Source organism: Canis aureus, chromosome 15 (genome assembly GCF_053574225.1).
Source record: "Canis aureus isolate CA01 chromosome 15, VMU_Caureus_v.1.0, whole genome shotgun sequence".
NCBI classification, from domain to species: domain Eukaryota; kingdom Metazoa; phylum Chordata; class Mammalia; order Carnivora; family Canidae; genus Canis; species Canis aureus.
This window is the reverse complement of record NC_135625.1, coordinates 9,521,944-9,544,693: the sequence shown is the minus strand read 5'-3', so window position 1 is coordinate 9,544,693 and position 22,750 is coordinate 9,521,944. Positions and strand designations below refer to the sequence as shown.

The 22,750-nt window shown below is 42.0% G+C and overlaps 1 protein-coding gene across 1 annotated transcript; it reads right to left on the bottom strand.

Moving 5' to 3' along the window:
- Positions 1-3,890: 3,890 nt before the first annotated feature.
- On the bottom strand, positions 3,891-10,171 carry LOC144284249 (beta-defensin 107A-like). The gene is made up of 3 exons (XM_077848572.1): positions 9,985-10,171; positions 6,250-6,651; positions 3,891-5,675 (listed from the first exon to the last, which is right to left on the bottom strand). Exons 1-2 carry the CDS (start codon positions 10,052-10,054, stop codon positions 6,509-6,511), a joined length of 213 nt encoding a protein of 70 aa, XP_077704698.1. The 5' UTR covers positions 10,055-10,171; the 3' UTR covers positions 3,891-5,675; positions 6,250-6,508.
- Positions 10,172-22,750: the final 12,579 nt, after the last annotated feature.

Sequence of the window (22,750 nt, the reverse complement as noted above, 5' to 3'; positions counted from 1 at the left end):
AAATGGCTGCAGCTTGCTATGTGGAGAGGGTTTCTAGGAGGCGTTCAGAGGGAAAACCAGGCATAGCTCAGTTAACTCCCTGAAATGAGGATGGAGTAGAGATGGAGCAGATAAAAGGAGAAGGGAGAGCTACTTGGGGAGGGAACCTGAGCTCCATGAATAGGGACCACCAACCCCAACTGTCAGAGTAGACAAGCACATCTCCCCACCCCTCACCCCTGCCCCCAGCCTTATCCCCTGGGTGTTCAGGCACAGCCGTGGTCAGTGCTTGCTTTGGAAGTGGTGCTGTTTAGAGAGCGCTACAGAGTTCCTGTCCTGCTCGACGTGACATTCTCCCCAGGGCTCATTCTTTTCTCTTTTTTAATATATCTGATTTTGTTTCCCCCTTTTCTGTGTTTCAATCCTAAGCTCTCTGCCTTTTGTTCGACGCTCTTAAAAAGTTCAGTCTGATCAGGTATGTCCATCAATCTCATCATCTTGTAGAACTCTGTCTCAGAGATTTCTGAGGTGTCACAACCAATATTGTTGCCAGCTGTGCATGTTGCTCCCTGTCGCATGGAGATGTCTCTTGGCTCTCATCCTGGGATTCCCACCAGAGTGTTCTCTTGAGTTTTCCACTAGTTTCCTATTGTCACTGTAATGAATTACCATACACTTAGTAACTAAAAACAACAGAAAATATTTCTTTCTTTCTTTTTTTTTTTTTACAGGTTTGGAGGCCTAAAACCTACAATGAGTCATTTTAATAGTCGTATGGCGGTATCTCACTGGAGAAACCCCTATGGATTCTCTATGTTTCTTACATACTTCATTGTCTCATTTGATGAAAATACTTTGCTGCAGTTTTCACAATTGGCCTTGGTTCTTTAAAAGCAAATAACTTTGCTTAGTAAAATTATATATGGAGAAAATATAGAAGTGAAGTATACATAATTGTTTCATTGAAGATCTAGTAGGTTCCTTGAGACTGGAGAGTGTGCCCCATTTGTCCATAAGTCTGCAATGTGTGTTAATAAAAAACTCCAGGACCACCGTCATCATTACTCTTCCCCCATTTTGAGTTACTACCATTGGAAATTAAGCACTGTTGTCACCTCTGTGTCTACTTCATACATTTCAGCAAACCCTAGGTTTCTGTTCATCAAAACAAATGAATAAATATCCTACCTCAAGTGTAATAATATCGCCTATTCCTCCTTGAATATACTTGGCCAGGACTTTTAGATACTGGCTGTTCTCTTTTATACTTCCAGTTCTTTCCTTGGTCAAAAGCAGGGAGTCTGATGCAGGCTATGGTAAGGCATGGTTGGACAGGATGGTTAAGACCTCTAGTTCCTGTTTCTACCCTAAATGTAGAAGGGCACATTCGGTTTGGGAGTCAGCTGGAATCTCAGGAGGAATCCATTTGAGAAGACCAGAGTTGAAAGGTAACAGGGGGAGCCAAGGGTGGAATAAAAACATAAAAAATGACTTAAGCCCCAAAGATCAGTTGTATGGAGCTAATGTTCTTAGACTCAGTTTTCCTATAAGTAGATCCTTATCATTTCCCATTGCCTGGGCCCCCGAGCTGTATCATGGCTCTGTCATGCTATTATCTGAAAGTCACTAACTCTTGGAGAATATAAGCAGAGGAGGTTTGGAGACAAAAAACACTGTTAGGAAAATGCCCCATTTTCTGTTACCCATCTCCTGTTCTGTTTCACTGATGGAGTACAGATGGTTCTAAACACCTGGAAAGCCCCTGACTGCAGTTCATCCAAGTCCATCTTACCAGACCTAGGATGTGATGCACACAATCAGGAGGGAGCATTCAGGTACCAGGGAACTATGGTCTCTCAAACACTGACTATCCCATAGGACGTAGTGGGAAGTAGGTAGTGTAGGTCGTGGAGTCTTTGGCCTATGTGTAGGATTCTCTCAAGTGCTCAGTTTCTCAAACTGAATAAGTCTTTTATAAACTTGTTTTGTTACCTGAGGAGACTTGGTTCAAAAAAGAATAGATTTGCACGAAGATAGTAATGGTTCTTATGGGTGATGGTGTCCATACAGACAGGTGGAAAATGACTTCATTTCAGTCCGCACTCACCAGGACTAGTAGAATATCCCTGCATCATGAGGACATTTCAATACCTCCCTACAGGTATCTGAGGACAGGGGTGTCCTATGATAGCAGAACGGCCTTCAAGGGAGGACAGAGAGTCCTTGTTATTTTGGATGCTCATGGAAGTGGGCAGTTTTGAATGGAAGTAATTGTCAAATGGGAACATAAGCTACGGACACTTTGGCAATAAAATGGAACAGCAATCTTTCAGGTCAGTTAAAGTGATTTTGACTAGATTGACAAGAAGTTGGTTTGAACGAGGACAGGGTATTTTGTCTGAGAACTTGTTTCAGACTCTGCTAACTAAAGTGAAACTCAGTCATTCTGTTCTGAGCTCCCACAGGCTTCCCATCAGGCTGTGGAAACTGCCATGTTCTATGTTACTTTGCTGGACATGTATTTTCCAATGAAAGTCTGAGGTTCTAGGGCACCTGGGTGGCTCAAACGGTTAAGCATCTGCGTTTGGCTCAGGTCATGATCCTGGAGTCCAGGGATCCAGCCCCGTTTTGCTCAGCAGGGAGTCTGCTTCTCCCTCTGCCCCTGCCTTCCCACTTGTGTATACCAGCTCTCTCTCAATTGAAAAACAAACAAACAAACAAACAAACAAATAAGTAAATCTATCTATAAAGTCTGAACTTCTCTTTCCCGAGCAAGGAGGTGAGCCATTTGTTATGTTCCTCTCAATATCTCCTTTTCAAAAAGTGCAGGACAGTGAAATACCACTGGGCTGAAAGACAGAACTTCTAGATTTGAGTTCTGAAGCTCCACTCTGGCTTCTAACTGGAAGTGTGGGACACAGAACCAGGGCACTTTCAAATCTCAGATGCTCCTCTGGTCGGTGATCTATAGTTGCCAAACATCACTATGCAGGAGATTTGATCGGACATGTGGTTTTAAAAATTCAGATTCTTAACTTAAGAATTCCGAATATGAAAGTGTGAGAGTCAGGAACAGACCTCTGATTTTCAAAATTATTCTAGGTGACTAGAATCAACTTTCTAAAAAATATTTTTTTTATTTATTCATGATAGACACCGAGAGAGATGCAGAGACACAGGCAGAGGGGGAAGCAGGCTTCCTCTGGGGAGCCCGATGTGGAACTCGATCCCAGGACCCCGGGATCATGATCTGAGTCAAAGGCAGATGCTCAACCATTGAACCACCGAAGCATCCCTAGGTGACTGGATTCAATTTGGCTCTAGAAACACTGATTTATATTACCTCCAAGGCCACTTCTAGCTCTAACATTTTAATATTCTAAGAATTCTTGTAAATCTGAGTGTGACACTTATCCTTAGTTTTTATGATTGAACAAGAAACCCGGTCTGTGGGTGTGTATGCGTGTGTGCATATATGCATAATATGTAGCATGAAATGTAGAACCATATCCAATCCCTAATTCTTGGTAAATGAGAACAATGTTAGTGAGGAGAGAGAAGGGAGGAAAAGGTATGGCACAATTTGCACATACTGGGGAATAATCTATGTACATTTATGCTGTGAGGGAATTGTGTGATTTGTAAGGGACAAGAAGCCTGAGGAAGTCATTTTTAACTTGAGTGCCTGAGTAAGTGGTAACAATATTTACTAAGATCTAGAACAGTAAATGAAGATCAGTTTTGGAAAGGAAGGGATAAAGTGCAATAAAAACTAGTTATTTGTGGGTGCCCATCAGAGATCCAGTTAGGGAAGACCAATGCCCTGTAAAACTTTAGCATGAAGTTGAAGTTGGAAATACAGTGTAGGATTTTTATCAGACAAAGCTCATTTAGGTCAACAAAAATCATGCTGGGTATTCAGAACACGAAATTTAATGCAAAGGATTGCTTACACAGGTAGCAGATGGTCAAATGTCCACAGAGATTAATAACTACGGGCCCAGAGGAGGAAATGGGAAAGGCGCTATCAGCGGCAGGGGTCCGAAATCCTGGTGTTAGCTACCTACAGCTGGAGGCTGGATGTGTGAGTATGGGACACAGCACAGCTGGTGCTCAGACCTCTAAGTCAAGAACAGCTCATGAATGATGCTTAAGACTTTAAGGAAGGAGTGCTCCATGGCTGGGGCCCAGACAAGTGGGGTGGAGACATCCTGCAGCCAATGTTCAGACTTTTGAGGAGAAGATACGGCCAAACAGGGGCCATGGAGAACCAGGGTACACAGCAAAACAGGTTGTGGCCCAGCCATGCCTTTATGGGTGCTGGGTGCTGTTAGTTCCTTCAAGGGTTATTGCAAGGCTGCTGAGAAAGCCAAAAGGAGTTGGAGCCTGGAGCCAACCATCTGTTGCTGTTGGGGTGCTGCTGGCCAGAGCTGGAAATGAAAGGGACTGTCTTCACCCTTCATCTTATTTTCCTGTCTACTGCCAATGTCTTGCATTAAAGGGGCTAATGGGAAGCAACTGGCCTCAAGGTCTGGAAGATGCAGTGTGCAGGGCATCCATGCACTGCCGTGGAGTGGAGTAGAGAATGGAGGCTTGGAGCCTGGAAAGGCTGGTGAGGAGATAATGCCACATCAACAGGAGAGGCTGAAACCACAGGAGCTCCTGGAATTGCTTAGAGACATGTGTAATATGAAGATGGATGAATCCAGGGTGTGTGCAATCGCAGGAAAGGGAGAACATAGGACAACAGGGAAGAAGAGAAAGAAAGTAGCTGGAAGACTTCTATCTTCAAGGGCAGAGGAGACAGGAATGAAGGAGGAGACAGACCACATTGTGAAATGCTTGCGATGTATCGAGGTAACAAGAGATACCAACCATAGATTGCTGAGGGTGCCCCTGGAGTCTTTACAAAGAGCATGGTGACCAACACATGTCTAAGAGGTCATGGTCTCCTCATTAAGAGAAATCCCAGCAGGCTGAAGGTGGTAGAGGATGTTTCTGTAAGTCGAGAAGCAGAGGAAGACACTATACACACCACTGTTAATTTTGCAAGGAAACAGGAGAAAAAAAAAAAAACAGAAAGAACAGGGTATGAGGCCTAAATACATTTAGATTCTCAAAGGCAGTTAGTTTTATCTGAGGCCTGGGTAAGCAACTTCTGGGAAGACCCCAGGACCTGTGATACTTGCAAAAAGAGAGCTTCTTCCACCCACTCGTCTCTTGTGTAGTTTTCAGAATAAAAAAATCAGCCCATTAGCCATGAAGATATGTAGCAGCACCAGAACATTTTTTAGAAAAAATGTTTTGATTTCTTATTTTACAGCCTTTATAAATTGGCTCATCCTTGGAAGTAAGTTGTGTTTTATTCTGCTCTCCTTTATTTACATCTCTACAGAAAGCAGGCTTAGTCAAATAGGTAAGGACATTCTCCAGACTGAGCCAAGGGGCTGTCTTTCTTCTGTTCTGGAGCAGTGTGCTGTCAGTCTAGGATGACAGTGGCCTATGACATATATATTGCTAGCCCTGAAAGCTGGGAGTCTGAATTTTGGCAAATAAGGGCAAAAGCAAACCTGTGTGCTGTTACCATCAGCCCAGACAAGCAAGGATCACAAGGTCACAGGAGGGATCTTGGAAAGTGTCCAACTCTTCTGCAGCTGTTTCCACTTCTTCTTCCACCCAGCTGCTCACCGGAGCTGCTATAAATAATCCCTGTTCAGGCTTCTGCTCTCAGCCAGGACCCCATTTTGTGGACAGGCTAAGAACATAAGACCAAAAGCCAAAGTGTTGCTGTGACTAAGCCGGCAACAGTGGCATCTTCTGGGGTCTCTATCTCCTCCGCTGTAATGAAGGTGTTGAATTAGACTATCTCTAGGAACCCTGCTCTTGAAGAGGCCATGACTGCTACATTCTCACTACTAGAGACCAGCATGAAGACGCTACCCAATCTTTGGCCAGCTTAAACTTTGACACAGGCCCTTTTCATTATGGCACTTGATGTTCCAGATTGAAGAGGGAGGGGAAGCCATGCTAACAGCTATCTGTGAAGGAGCCGGAGAAGCATGAGCCAGCAGGACTGCTAAGGCGGCCACAATTTGTGTCCATCACATGGGCATGTACTATGTGGTTGAGTCGTCTCATATTACAGAGACCGGAGTCTGAACGACAAAGACCCAGGGTCACAGCTCTGTCTGAAGCCAGGGTTTTAGAACATTTCAACCATGGTCCCACCTTTCCATTCTACCTGTTTAATCTGTTAATCTGCTCACTCACTTTATCAATCCATAAAATAATTAAGGGGGCCTCTGCCAGCAAGTGAGGATTCCGAAGGTCAACATAACACAGTGCCTTCCCCCAGGCCCCTCACGGCCTACAGATCGTATTTCTCTGCAGTGTCAGAAGCTGGATTGACAGCTTCATTCAAAGAATGCCCATGTTGGAGGTCAAGAGAATAAATCCAGAGATGTTTGCCGCATGGAGCTCACAGCCAGAGGATCTTTGCTTCTCACTTCCTGTAGCTCCTGCTTGGCTTTTAATTATTCTTCCTTTTTTTGCAGCAAAGTGGTGTCAGTTCAGCTCTACAGCCCCCAATCTTATCTTCAAAGGAAAGGCACTCAACCTCACAGCGACCATCCATCTTCTGACACTGCATCCTTCTGTGTATAGCTCCATGGGCTGTGTGGAGAAAGCAAGGCCTCAGTTATCCAGTACTTGGTGACCAGAAAGCAACATAACATCACCCAGGCCAAAATCACAATTCCCTATTACCGAGTCTCCTGCGGACACCGAGTACACGCCTAGCGATCAAAAAAGCACATGTCACCTGAGCAGCTGTATGGGAGCTCAGATTCCCTGCACAACTTACACAGTGTCCCTACTGGGTATTCAATTCCTTTTGCCATATTCATTTCTAGGATATCTAGAAGCAGAGTATGTCTTCCTGGGATGGAGGCAGTCTACTTTCTATTTTCAATAACATTCCTTCCCAATGTGTGATTGTTTTCATGTCTCCAAATTAATAGTCTCAGATATATGACAAAAGGTAAAGATGGTGCTGTTTATACTGTAGGCAGGTCAACGATAGCCCACATGCAACGATAGACCACAGCCATGTGGCTGTGGAGTTTCAAAAGTTTAGGTGCAAAGATAAAAGAAACCTGAGGCTGATCTGTTCTGTAAGAAATATCAATGAATAATGGGTTTAATTCTGGAATTCAGGGTGATGTGGACAACAAGTTTTTCTTCAGAATAAAGATTAAGCTGAAAAGAGTAAAGGTATTTTGAGATAAATGATTGAAAAAAGTTTTTGGTGATAGATGTTCTCAGGAGAAATAATACAAAGAACTGGCAGTCACTCCCAAAGGGAGTTCTTGGAAAATACAGGTTTGAGGAGGAGAAAGAACACATATTGCTGTCATATACCTGAGATAATGCCATGCTGAAGAAACACTGAGCCTGTTCGTACCCCAGTTAGGACTCAGACCAACAGAAAGGAATTGCACAGCCTTAGATTTCTGCTCAAAGTAAGAGGAAATTTTTAATAGAGTCCAAAGTTGAACTGGGGATATTGTAATAGACTACTGAAGTTCATCAGGCATCTAGCTAATCAACTGACATGGAATACTCATAAGGTGTTTAAATACTTAATTGAGGCAGATAATAAGAATGAGAATGATGATTTAAAAACAATGATAAGCAGACAATAATAATATTGTACTTTCTCAGGGCACAGAGGATGTGCCTGCCTTTGTTTAAGCAGAGTATAAAAACAGAGGGATTGTTAAACCTTCCCAAACAGTTATTTCTCACTTCAAACAATGAGTAATGGAATCTCTGGATAACACAAGGAGACTCAGCAAAACACATCAGTCCCAGGTCCCATGTCTCTGTATGGTTGCATTGATAAGTTTGGACCAATGAAACAGGAATCAAATGATGCAGATGCTTCTGTGCAATATTTTTGATCAAGCGCTTTACTTACTTTTCAGCCCTTCCTGTCAGAGCATCTTTAGAACCAGATGGAAGACACATGTTTAGGACACAAAGTTGACCTTCCTCCCTAGACTCAAAGTAACTTGGTGGAGAAGAGTCTTCTTTCTAACCATAATAGTCAACTTACTTGTTTTTTGGATTTTTCCCTAAAAGAAAAATAAACTATTTTTTCATTTACTCTCTTTTTAAATGTCTTTGTTAAAAAAAGTTTGCCTCTAATTAACATAACAAGTATCTTAATCTTTCAAACAATCCTATTATTATTATTACCACTTCTAGAAAGGAAACTGAAGCACAATGGTTTACACAACTTAGAAGGATTAGACCTGAGATCCAACTTCAGGTGTTTTGGTGTAAAAAAATCTGTATTCATTTCCTCTTCTCAGTTCCAGCTCTGAGATTCTGTGTGGTTGTTGTGATTGTGGCGCTCCTACTTTGAGCCCACACTAGGCTTGTTGTTAGGATTCAAATGTACCTGAGCTGAGTTTGGGAACAAAGGACCCTTAATGAATCAGAGACTTGTTGAATGGGAATGGAGAAGATGGCTTAAAATGTGCTTCTCTACCTGGATCCATTGTCTGACCTCCAGGAAAAGACAGGAGCAGAAACCAAGTAAGTGACCTGATAAATGAGACTTTGAAATGTAAGGGCATGTTTTTATACCTGTTTTCAAAAGTGCAAGGTGAAGAACACTTCCCAAGAAGGCCCTTTGGATCCCACAGTTAGAACCACGGTTCTACTCCCATGGCTTTCCTTTATAGTCTGCATCATTTATGGCACTTCTGAGAACTGTTTTTGTGTTATAGTTTTTATGAATCTTCTCATATCACCCATTCACTTATTTGTACATTTGAATTTTATCAAATACTTATTTAGTATTCCAGGGAACCTATTTTTTACCAACACACAAATAATAAAATAGTAAACTTCAAGTAAATTAAGCATGAAGATCATACTCTAATTACATTTTTTATCTCCATTTTACCTGCTTTTTCTATAGTGCCCAAACAATTGCTTATTAAGTGCTATATGTATTGGTCTGGTAGGCCTATTAAGGCCCGATTGTGTAATAAGTAAGTGCAGAAATCCGGAAATCATGAAGTAGTAAAGTGCTTCATAATACATGAGGAACCCCCATTAGTCATGACTTAATAACAGAAGTATAGTTGAGAAGGGATGGATATAAAAGTTTCTTGGTGGGGGGGCGATGGCACCTGACTGTCTCAGTTGGGCATCAGACTCTTAATTTTGGCCCAGGCCATGATCTCAGGTCATGGGATTAAGCACCACATCAGGCTCTGCGTTCACTGGAGAGTCTGCTTGAGATTCTCTCTTTCCCTCTGCCCCTCTTCCAGCTCTCCCTCTCTCTCTAAAATAAATAAATAAATCTTTCTAAAATGTCTTAGGGATAGAGTCTTGGCAGTACTGAGCAAAAAGAGATCATTTCAAAGCTCTCAAACATGTAAAAGCAAACCAATCAAGATGTTAGTTGTTTAAATGACATAATTTTCTATTCGTATGTGAGAACTAGAAAGAAATTCTAAGTAATCTAAGATTAGGAGATTTAGACCAACTAATAAAACATAAAAATAGGAAAAAAACACAAAAAAAGAGACTAAGAATCTCTTATCATAAGTTTTTTTTTTTTTTTCATTTAGGCTACAAAAGCTACGTGTGCTTGAAATTTGCCTCTGAAATTTTCTCTCATTTTAGAGCTATCACTTTGGCACACACTGAAGCTGTGTGGATGATTACAGAAGATGGAAAGAGAGCTAACTGTGAAGAGAAGTCTGAATCCCTTGGTGGAGCTTTGAGGGAAATTAACCAGATACCCTTCTGGGTGGAGATAGTTCAGCTCAGTAATTTTGTATTTAAGCTCAAGAAAAGATTTCTAGTAACTGCTTTGTGCTGGGACATTTTTAGAATACAGGGATTAGTCATGCACTTTTCTAAAGCCTGAACTTTCTCTCAAAAGACAGATTGCCACCCTTACATCTATTAGGATTTCCCTCTTACCTGAGAAAATGTGAGCAAGGAGAATGAGAGCAGCAGAAACTAAGAAAAAAATTCTCATGGCTCCAGACATCAGTAGAGAGAGGATAAAGGAGGTATAGTTGCTAGAATCCAGCTCTTTTATCAAGGGAAGTTGATTAAAACAAGTTCTACAGCTCTGAAAGGGCTGGAAGTCAACTTCAGTTTGAAATGTCCATTAAAAGGAAGCTATTCTTCATGCTCCACTGAGTAACGTGTGGGCTGCTGGATCAGGTGTTACCTCAATGATGTCTCTCGGAGAGTAAGGCACACAGCTAGTCCCCCTGCCTGCATTCCTACATTCTATGTCTCTGCCTAGGCATCTATTCTCTGAAGCCCCATCTCAGGTGCCTACACTTCCAGAAGATCTATAACCCCCACTCCTTTTCTTCTTCAAGATGTTACTTGCAACTTGGTCTCTTATAAGATTATCTTGGCAGTTACTAATGGGTACCTGTAATAATTGCTTTTCAAAAATTATAGTATGTGAAGAATTTTTATCCATCCAGTTTGACTATCAACTCAACGGAAGAAACCAATTCTCCTTCCATCCTTCTCTTTCCATTGATTCCTCATAAAGTGCTTTGCAGCAATAGCCGTTCAAAATATACAGGTTCTTTGACTTAATTGATAGCTGTCTAACTAGGGAAACTCCTGAATAGTCAAACAGTTAATTCACAAATCTTACTGAACTTTTAAAGATTTTACATTTGTAAATATTATTATTAAGGATAATGGTATTATGACAAAATATGACCATACCTCATATGTTATGGGAATAGCTTTCATTCAACAAATATGGGTTGGAGAACTATGTATATGTTTATTTCATTTTACTAAGAAATTTGAATTTTATCCTAAAATCAAGGGGAAACTATTGAAGGATTTTTAAGCAGGGGGGTTATTTGAAATATTAAAACTCAAATGAGGAGTTCCATTTCAAATAAAGCAAAGTGAGCTCCTGACAAGAAGACCCTCCCACTAATAACAAGTGAAACTGTGGGAAAAAAAATTACCTGAAGAATATGAAAGTTAAAATAAATACAGGCGTATTTAACTTTTTGGAAAAAAAGTTAGAACTTGGAAAAATTAAACAGCAAAGAGTACATTCTTTCTGATTGCAATGTGGCATGGAGAGGCTAACTCAAAACAAACAAAATTATCTATCCTCTTTCTGAACTTATAAAGGCAGAGTCAAGGAAGACCATGGCTGCTGGAAATGAAGACTCAGAGAAGGGAGCTTAGGTTCTTTGTATGAACTCTCCCCATGACTTTTGTTGACTCCCAAACCATGCATGCATCTAATTAAGGTAAAACAAAACAAGATAAACACACAAATACCTCTGAGATTTGAGCTGCTGCTCATTACACACTAGGCAATACCTGTCAATTGAGTTTATTTATTTATTTTTTTTTTTATTTTTTTTTATTTTTTATTTTTTTATTGGTGTTCAATTTACTAACATACAGAATAACACCCAGTGCCCGTCACCCATTCACTCCCACCCCCCGCCCTCCTCCCCTTCTACCACCCCTAGTTCGTTTCCCAGAGTTAGCAGTCTTTACGTTCTGTCTCCCTTTCTGATATTTCCCACACATTTCTTCCCCCTTCCCTTCTTTTCCCTTTCACTATTATTTATATTCCCCAAATGAATGAGAACATATAATGTTTGTCCTTCTCCGACTGACTTACTTCACTCAGCATAATACCCTCCAGTTCCATCCACGTTGAAGCAAATGGTGGGTATTTGTCATTTCTAATAGCTGAGTAATATTCCATTGTATACATAAACCACATCTTCTTTATCCATTCATCTTTCGTTGGACACCGAGGCTCCTTCCACAGTTTGGCTATCGTGGCCATTGCTGCTAGAAACATCGGGGTGCAGGTGTCCCGGCGTTTCATTGCATTTGTATCTTTGGGGTATATCCCCAACAGTGCAATTGCTGGGTCGTAGGGCAGGTATATTTTTAACTGTTTGAGGAACCTCCACACAGTTTTCCAGAGTGGCTGCACCAGTTCACATTCCCACCAACAGTGTAAGAGGGTTCCCTTTTCTCCGCATCCTCTCCAACATTTGTTGTTTCCTGCCTTGTTAATTTTCCCCATTCTCACTGGTGTGAGGTGGTATCTCATTGTAGTTTTGATTTGTATTTCCCTGATGGCAAGTGATGCAGAGCATTTTCTCATATGCATGTTGGCCATGTCTATGTCTTCCTCTGTCAATTGAGTTTAATAGAGATACTTTCCTGTTAAAACAAAATGTCAGCCTTCTTCAGAGGGTATAGGAGTATTCATATCCTCTTTCACACAACATTCTCTGTGTCCAGGACTTCAATGATGTTGAAATAATCAGACAAATGACTTTAATATATTCACTTTAATCTGCTCCAATAGTAAAGAAAATACACTTGCAATGAGTATTAAACATGGGAAATGTCATTAGAGAACAGAAAATATAAAGAAATGTTGATACTGAAAGATATAATACCTGAAAAAGATTAACTGAATAAATTTGATAGCATAGCAAATATGACAGGATCAAGAGTCACTGAATCAATAAAAATTATGCAACCTATAGATCAGAGAGAAAAAAGATTGAGAAAAATAGACCTTTGAGGGTCTGAGGGATAATATCAAAAGCTAGAGCAGACAGGTCATTGGAGTCTGAGAATGAGGAGAGAAACCGAATGCATTAAAAAGTAGTTCGAGGAAATAATGGCTGAAAACTCTCAAATTTGGTGAGAAGCACAAACTGACAAAACCAGGAAGCTCCTTGAATCACAAAGAATATAAATACTATGCTCAGGCACATCACAGTCAAACTTCTAAAGTCTAGAAAAGGGAGAAAATTGTGAAAGTACACAAAGAAAAAAAAAAACACGTCCAGTTCAGGGAAATAGCAATTGGCTTCTCCTCAGAATTGAAAGAGGTCAGGTGACTGTGCACACATCTTGCAGCAGCTGAAGGAAGACAAGCACAACACTGCCACAGCCCCAAACTCCATCTGCAGGAAAGATTCCTTTAAAAAGGGAAGATAGAATAAACATATATTCAGGGCAAAGAAAATTGAAAGTATTTTTCTCTAGGAGAGATTCCCTACAGTAACTATAAAAGGAAATTCTTCAGGCTGAAGGGAAATACCAGAAGGAAATGTGGTTTTCAAGGAAAATGAAAAACATCAGAAAAGATAAATATCAGTGTAAGTACTTAAAAAATACATTGTCTTTTAATTTATTTGAAATTTATGTGACTTCTTAAAGCAAAATCTGTAACATTGCCTTGTGGGTTTATACTGTATGTGGATGTGATACATACAAAAAATATAGCAAAAGACTATGAGAATAGGAAGAAATAGGTCTACCTATATGATTACAAGCCTTCCAAATTTTAAGAACAATGGATTAACATCAACCCTAAGTTGGATGTGTATTGATAATACCAGTGAAGCCATTAATTATAATACATATATTTAATGCAAATTTTGACACAAATATCACAGTAATCTGAAGAAGATAAGAGAGAGAACAGAGGAACAAAATCAAGTAGAACAAAGATGTCAAAAATAGTCAATTGATAGACCAACATCCTACTAATCTATCATTAATTACGTAAAAATGTTAAGGGACTGAATATTCTCCTTAAACAGCAGAGATAATCATATGGATTAAATAGGAAGACAAAACTACATGTTATCCATAAAGGAATCTTCTCTCCAAACATTTTTTTCCTTTGAGATAATTATAGACTCACAATAAGTTCCAAAAATGGTACAGAGAGGTCTTAGGCACCCATCACCCAGCCTACTGCAATGGGGACATTGTCCATAATTGTGAATTGTCAAAGCTAGGAAATAAAGTGGCAGAGTAACCTCAGATCACAAATTATACGGAAAGCATTAAATATAAAAAGACAAAGAAAGGCTGAAAACACATGAATGGAAAAACATAAACTATGAAAATATCTAGAATAAGGAGGCTGGAGTGCCAATATTCATTTCAGATAAAAAAGAATATTATCAAATGGAGAGTGGGATGCTGTGTAACACTTTTACACAATAACTGGATGGATTAAAATGGGGAAACACAGTTCTACAATGAGAGCAGAAGATTTTGATGTCATTCTTTCCAGCAAAGGCTAGAACCAAAATTAACAAACACGGGTTTGATGTAAACAACACTACCACCACGTTGAGTGAATTGGTATTTATGGAATACAACCCAAAATGACTGCAAAACACACATACACACCTTTTTCAAGTACATATGACACATTCATCAACACAGATCGCATGCTGGGCTATAAAACACATATACTTTTGTTGAACTATTGATTTCTCTCTTTGGTGTGTCAGTTCCCACTTCATGTGTTTCGTGGCTCTTGTTAGGTTTGTACATGCTTATAATGGTCATGTGTTCTTAAGGGGTTGACGTGTCTACCACTATATGGGGTTCTCTTGTCTCTCGCTCCATCTTTTTCCATCCTTCTACTTTTGACCTCTTCATTTCATTGAATCCAGCGTGTCCCTTTCACACAGGCACACAGCATATAGTTGGATCTTTAAAAACTTTTTTTAAAAACCATTCTGCTAGACTCTACCTGGAGTATTTAATTCATTTGCATTTAATAACATAATTGATGAGGTAGGATTTACATCTGCCATTTGCTATTATAGTTTTCTTTTTTATTATTATGCATTTATTTATCTATGGGGGGGCGGGAGAGAGAGAGAGAGCTTAAGTGGAGGGTGGGGAGGGACAGTGGGAGAGAGAGAATTCCAATAAGGCTCTGTGTTGGGCTCAGATTCACAATCCTGAGATCATGACCTGAGCCAAAATCAAGAGTCAGAAGCTTAACCAGCTAAGCCACCAGGTGCCCCTGCTATTTGTTTCCTAAATTTCTCCTCCACCCACCTTTCCTGCATTACTGACTTCTTTTGTGTTAAACAGATATTTCCTGAGGTACCATTTGAATTTCCTTGTCAAATATCAGTGACTCTTGATCCTGTCATATTTTCTATACTCTCACATCTATTCAGTGAATCTTTTTCAGGTATAACTTTCAATATCAATATTTCTTTCTATTTTCTGTTATCTACTGATATTTCCCTTGTTTAATTAATTATGGCACTATGTATGTTTATGTTGTAAAAGAATTTGCAATTAATTTTAAACAACTAGATTCCAATGGTGAACAAAAGCATTATTCTGTATAGCTTGGTTTTCTCCTCTTTCTTTTGTGCTGTTAGACAGAAGTAGGAGTTTTGAAGTACAAGAGACACTCTGGGTGACCTTGAAGGAGAAATCTGCCATTTTATGGAAAGAGCCACAGGTCAGGGAATGCCAGGCAGCTTCTGTGTGCTCAGCATAATACCTGGCCGACATCTTGCAAGAAGACAGCAACCCAGTGCAGGCCAACAACCACAAGGGACACAATTTTTCCCCGACAGCCCCAGGGGGATGCAAGGGGATCTCTTGCCTCAGATTAGATCAAAGTCCCAGCTGACCCCATGCTGTCAGTCTCCTGACACCCTGAGCAGGGAGGCCAGATACACCATGCCTGGACTTTGGACCCACAGAATTGTGAGAGAGGGTGTGCTGCTTTAAGCAGGTAACTTTTGTGGTACCTTGTGACACAGTGAAATAAATGAGTCCAGCAGTCTTCCAAGGTAGATCTCTTTGGGGGAGCACATTTATGTGTTCTTGCAAGGTTTCTGTTGGTTCGTGGCATTGCACAGTTTCGTGAATGGTTGATGTTCTTTCTAGTTGATCTTATGAATTTCCCTCCACCCAAGCAATGTATCCAAAAATGACTTACTTCTGAGTCTCTTTGATTGAGCAGGTCACATTATTTGGGAATACTCCCTTTAGGATGGTTTCAGCCCTGCGGTCTTTTTTTTTTTTTTAATTTTTTGTTTTCAATCATGAGAGACAGAGAGAGAGAGAGGCAGAGAAATAGGCAGAGGCTGAAGCAGGCTCCATGCAGGGAGCCCGATGTGGGACTCGATTCCAAATCTCTAGGATCATGCCCTGGGCCGAAGGCTGCACCAAACCGCTAAGCCACCTGGGCCACCCAGCCCAGTGATCTTGTGTGGTATTCACCTGGTCCATGGGAGCCATGCCCCTTTTGCCCTACCTCATATCATAAGTTATAAGTGACCCCATGGCTGATCTTTCTGTCCTGCCACCGTGGACAACTCCAGCCAGAGTTCTTCACCTGTCAACACGTTCAGGTATAGAACCACAGGGTGGCAAGTTGAATTTCCCACGTAGCCTCTTGAAGCTCCCCTCAATACAGTGTGGATTGTGTGGATTGTGTATAAAAGTGCTGTCTTCCTCACCCGTCCCCCTTGAGAGCCACAGTGAGGTCCCAATCCCAGCCCACTAACACATTTTTCCAGAGGAATTTTGTCCTCTGCCTTCTCTAGCTTTCTTTTATACTCTCAAGGCATAGACACAAGGCTAAGTGTTTCAGAGCACATTTTGTGGTCAACTTCTTTGCTATTCCTATCCCTGGGGTTCAGTACTTCAGTTGGGAATATGAGAGAAGATGATTCTTAATGTTTTGTCCTCTGACATTTGGGAATTCAGAACAAACTGATCAATCTTGTTCTACAGACTCTGCCATTCCCTTTCCATTATTGTGAGGGGGTTTTGAAATGGACCCCGCATCAAGAAGGGACAATACATGGTGAGCATAGTAAGACCAGAGCCACAATTTCAAACTTAATGGAGGTAAAGTCATGCTAAGCAGGAGCATTATGTAGACTAGAGTGGAGATACTTCAGGGGAAAACCAGTGTCTCTTCCTGACCATTTCCCTCTGACCCATCCACCATATAGAAGACTTTCTTCTTCAGAAAATGCAGAAGACTGACATCCAGAGATCTCCACGAATTACTATGGAAATTAACAGAAATTTATCTGAGGAAGCCACGGGCAGCCACTTGACCCCAGAAAGTGCTGATTTTAATAAGAAATTGCTATGGGTTGAGATTTTATTATTTTATAAGGAGGATTGCTTGTCTCAGGAAGAAGGGGGATGGATAAAAAAAAAGTCCTAGAAAGAAGCCAAGTGAAGAAAAGAGGGGAGAGCAAGAGAAATAGAGAGGGGTGATTGATGAGTAGGCGAGCATCGATGGGATGCTATACATAGATGCTGTACATCTATGGGATGTTATTAGTAAGGAAATATCAGGGCCCAGCCCCTGGTCCACCTCTCTGTATGACTGAGACATACGCATGAATCCTTCCATAAAAGAGACACCAGTTAGAGTCCAAAGTGTTTTCAATTTGGGTGATCAAGGAGTGTAGTGTTTGGAATGAGTAGGGAATATCTGGTCTCATGGTCCTCTCTAAACCATCCACAGTGCTCTTGCTGTGAAGAGCTGGGGAGGAGTACCCACCGACAGAGGATCATTCAACTGTAGATTCTTATGTTGCCCCATTGCCCACTTCCCTGAGTTAATTCCTGCAAAAATGAGGGAAGCAGTCGGGGTTGGCAGAGGTGATCACTCAGATCCTTTTGGAGAACAATTGAGCAAATGTAAATAGATCTGACAGTAAGACCAAGGGAAAAGCCCTATCAGTCAGACTCCAAGCATGAAAACGGCTCCCACACCAGGTAGTTTGATGGAGAAGATTTAAATGCAGAGGAAGTGATAAAGTGTTGGCAAAGCTGAACATGCAAAAAGGGAGCAGTGAGGCGGCCCCCATGTTAGTCCTAGCTGGAGGTCCCCACTGCCCGATGGCAGGGGGAAAAGCAGGAGTCTGTAGTGTGAGCCCAGAGACTAGGACTGGCTGGCAGGAGCTGTGCCTGCAGCATCAAGGCTGAGGGAGAAGCAAGGACATAGAAGCAGGGGCTTTGCTATGGGAGATAAGCCACTGCTGGAGCAGAGAGCGTGGGAGAGAAATCTGCGGCTCTCCCTTCTTCCCATCTACCCTTTTGCCACCACACACTTGCATCAACTGAAATCAACCATAAGCCAAGAGGCTTGAAGAACATAGTTTGCAAAAAAAGAAAAAAAAGGAACATAATTTGCCGATAATTGTGCCAGTTACACAGAGCAAAGCAGAGAAAGGACAGGGAATGTATCTGTGCAAAATGGTACAATGGTAGCTCAAATGTAAAGCAAAATCATTATGTGAAATTAAAATCATATGTGAAAACTGAGTGATCAAATTTCAGTAGCTGCTGTAAGATGAATAATTTTCACTCTTGTTATATGAAGCTACAAATTTTATTTCATAAACAAAAGCTATGGATAGTCAATCATACATGCACAATCCATGCTGAGCATTTTAATTCGACCTCTAACATCTTAATTTATTGGCAAGAAGAGAAGTACAAAGTTGGGGTCATGGGCATTAACTGAGTAGGTATGAGTTGCTTAAAAACACAGTGTAAATATTAGAATCAATGACTGATCGCTTATTGATATACCCAGAAATAACATGAATAATTTATTGTATGCTATAGAATTGTAATTCCATTAACAGAGATGCAGATGTCATTTCCTTTTATCTATTTGGTTTAAATTATTATACAAAGATAGATACACAGAACAGGACAGGGGTGTGCACATCCATTTCCAGCTTCCAGGCTATGACCTTGAAGAAATGAAAGCTTCTCTGGGTCTCAGTTTCTTCAAATATAAATGGAGATAATGAAATCATAAGTCGATCTTGAGTCATATGAGGAAAATATGGAGGAAAGATTTATAAATTACAAGAGACTCTACAAATACATAGTAGTAGTATCCGATTAGGCTACTCGATGCCCACTTGGACCTAGATTTTTTTAAGGATTATCTTAAAAAATAAGCAAAGAAACAAAACCAAGGGAGAAAGACAGGAGAATGATTCTGAGACTCACTCACAGTGTGACCTGGGTAAGGCACACGACTTCTCTTGTCCTCCCTTGAATACCAAGTCCCACTTTGAAGGCCAGGGGAGGGCTGGTCTGGTTCACCTGATCCTCCGTCGGCAACAGAAAAAGTTCATCTTGCAATTTCCAACAACCTTCTCATCCTCGGTGCATATCCTCCTGCATTTGCCCCGGCCAAGCCAGCACGGCTCACAAACAGCAAACTCACCTAGTTCAAGAAATAGTAGCTTATACACCTTTCCAGGGACTCCCTGAAAATGAGGAGAAGTTTAACAGCCACAAAAGAATGAGGGTGGGGGTGGTTTGTACAATTGTAAAGAGTGTTTTTAAGAACCAGCCCCAGATTTTCAAAGAGCTTTGCTTTTTTCAGGATGGAGTTGGGGAAGAGGTATCGTTGAAGGAGGGATAAGCCCCATCTCTGTTCTCCACGTGGTTAAGGCCCTTGCATGAGTCAAAGTAAGCACAGGGGGATGAGGTGTCATGTATACGACAGAACCATAAAAATACACACCTGATAGTTCTGCAAATGTTACATGATGAAGGTGGAAGGGCTACCTTTTGGTTTTAAAAGATCCTTGAAAGTAGAGGTGAAGTTAGGTTTAGTTCTGGTTTGGGCCTGGCAGTGGTGGTGTGTCCTCAGTAAACTGCTTGTTTTCCGCTTTCTCATTTCTCATATAGACATTCTAGAAATGCTTGTCTACACTGTAAGCTATTCTAGTGGTCACATGGAGTAATTTAGGTGAGTCTATTTCACCAAACAGTATGTAGCCCATTAGTTATTTTTGTAGTTGTTAATGTTCTTCCTGTAGAAGATGAGAGCACAGAGAGAGATTGGGGGGCTCTTCATCGTGGACAGATCTTCCATAATGGTAATGAGATCTCCCTTTATTTGATCCTTCTTAGACCAATAGCAGAGATTGGGATGCATTTTATTGGGTTTGGGAGCAGAGCCGGTAGGAGATGGATGAGCATGTTCCCCAAACATTGCTCATTAGCTGGTATAAGCTTGATCCTCTAAACCTGCTTTAGTTAGCACCCTGAGCTAATGAGACCAGCTCCAAATCTCTATGGACAAAATTCTATTCCAGTAACAAAGAGATTTCTCTATAAAATGGCAAAGCAGGTATGATGCTGGCTACAAGAGGAAGAGAAGGCAGAGGCAGAAATCTGGGATTTCAGGCAACTCTATTCTCACTGTCATTTCCATCCCTCCTTGTCTCTGGAGGTCAGAGGAAGCTGACCAGCTAGGGGTCCTAAAGGTAGAAAGTATAGGTGAGGGATTCAAGTTACCTCCTGGAAGTGGCTGGGAATATTCAAGTTCTGCTTGGCACCCAAAATTTAAATCTTCACATTTTGGATATTAAAATTAGTGCAGGAAATAACACTGTGTAAAACAGTATTCCCAGCTCCCCCCATCTGCTGTCGAGGGACAGCAGAGCACAGAGGCTGCTTCTTTATCCTATTTCTGAAGGCCAGCACTCCCAGGAACCAGGAGGGAGGTTTACAAAAGAGGGAAGGGGGAGGGAATAGCAGTTTGCTTAGAAAATGCCACCGCAGATTCAAGAAAATCCCATGAGAAGCTCAATGGGGAGCCGACCATTCCTGTCAGTCTTAGGATGGTCCACAGAAGAGCCGGCGGCTTGACCATCTGCCTCTTCACCATTCCATCCATTTGCAATTACCTGATAGAAATTGAGCCAAAACGAAGAGAAAGGCAAAGATGAAACAAGACATCTTTCTGCTCAGGATCATCTCTGAGAGAAGCCTCTTCAGAGCAGAGGTTTGGGGTCTCTGAGAGGACAGAAGGCTCACTTATATTTGCGAGAAATGGGGAATGTTCTTGGTCAGTGAAGTGAATCAGTAAAGAAAGCACATTTATATGCTCCATTTCCCAGGATCAAGGCCCCATGTGATGGTATCCATAAAGCCTTATCTTCGGAGAGTTCTGGCTGGGGGAGTGCAAGGAACACGAGGCAGGAGCTAGAAAAGCAGGCGCCTCCCACTGATCCTCCTGGCCCAGCAAGTAGGAGCCTGCTACTCCCCTTCTCTCTCACAATTCAGTTTTCTCTCCCAAAGAATAAGGAGCAACTATGGTTACTGAGAGACAACACAGTTCCTTCTGTCAGCCTAAGGTTTGTGTCCAGTTCGAGTGATGATGATTGGGACATGCTTGGAACACAGGGATTGCCCTGTAAGAAGAGCCCAGAAGCAGGCACTTTCCTTCTCTGGCTTTCCTTTGTGCTCCCTGTGAATGTCCCCAGGAGCAAAGGGAAAGGGGTGGCAGTCATTTCACCAAAGGAGCTCTGCATCCCTGAGCCTGTACCACTGTCACCTGGCAGCACGAAGGCATTATTACCACATCCTTTTCATTCATCAAGAACCTGGGTATCAAAATTAACATTCATATCCCGGTACCCTCAAATGAATCCCATCCTATTGCCTCTGCTTATTCAAGCATCTGCTCTTCATTTTGGGAAGGCAAGATGGGGGCACTGAGCCACATAGACTAAAGTCAGATTGGTTTAGCAAGTATGTGACCTCGGTTGTTTAGTTTGTTGAACTTGTTTCTAAATCTTTAAATGGGGATGTAATAAAGGTATGTACTTTATAGGATATCTAAAAGGTCTCACTGAAATGAATATAAAGTGGCTACCAGACTGCTCGCTTGGACTCAGTGCAGATGTACCTAGAGATGGGGTTGGGGTGTCTCAGGGCCTAGCATACCATTAACCCCTCCCTGGGATAAGCGTGCCATGGTGTAGGTGGGCAACTTGGTAGGAACAGGCTCCGAGTCGTGGGGTCCCTGGTGCGATGCTGGCAGATGTCCTCACAGGGGAACTGGGAGGCTAGAGCCCAGGGAGGAGAGGCAACAAGGGGCCGTGGATAGCGCATCACAGATGGAGGCCTCGTAGGATCTCCTGCACTAACAGGAATGAGGACGATTCCCTACCGACATGCAGGCCTGTGCCCCGTAGTGTTGAGCGGGTGGCGGGACACTCCCCTGTGTGCCCGCTCAGGTGAGGGCCCAAGCGCTCCTGCACCTATCAGCCCGGAGGCCGAGCAGCCTCCTCTGCTGCAGTGAGTGTGCTCAGAGGTTTGGTTTATCATGTTCCCCAATAAAAAATGTAACTGTCACCCCCTCCTGCCCCCAGACACATGCAACCCCCTGGTTCATCACTGATCCACTCCCACCCTGGACGGTCCAATCAGCACTAGGGCTGTACAGGGTCAGGAACCTGACTCCAGGGGACCGCTGTCAACTTCGCCATCCTCTTAGAGGACTAGGAGCCACGGGGATCCCTTCTCCCAAAGAAACCCAAACCGAAGTCCTACATCTGGCATCCCAAACCTCCCTTCTCCCTCCAGCCTCCATGCAAGTTTAATGGAAGTGCTTGCCTCATTTTGGGGGGTGGCTCACCCTTGACTATGTATGGAGCGTCTTCCTTTTTTTTGTTTTGTTTTGTTTTGTTTTTTTTAAGAATGTACTCCTTCACATGTGTGCCCCTTATTAAAGGAATCATAAGGAAAGAGGGACTGGTCATCGGGGTGTTCGGATGGAGGGGCCAAGGGGACCTGGGATCTCCAAGTTCAACTTGAAAAGTCTTTTGGATGACCCAGGGTGAGAATGGGGGTGGCAGGATACACCAGGCCTCAGTGGTTTCTCAGACAACAGGGGTTGCTCCTACCTGGTCTAGGGCTGATGACCCACCTCCTTCCTGACGCCCCATCAGAGACCCACTGGGATTGAGGCAGGGGTGTTTCCCGTTGTGGTGATTATGAGACTTGGGTATTGTTCAGGTGAGTCATGTGCAGGCATGTTTGGATGCCTCAGTTCAGGATTTAAGAGATTGTACTTTGGAGCCTG

Excerpts from the sequence above, each read along its gene's own strand:
- LOC144284249 (XM_077848572.1), bottom strand. The coding sequence starts at position 10,054 with ATGTCTGGAGCCATGAGAATTTTTTTCTTAGTTTCTGCTGCTCTCATT. Across the intron at positions 6,652-9,984 it reads CCTTGCTCACATTTTCTCAG|CCCATGGAGCTATACACAGA; the intron begins GTAAGAGGGAAA and ends TTCTCCACACAG.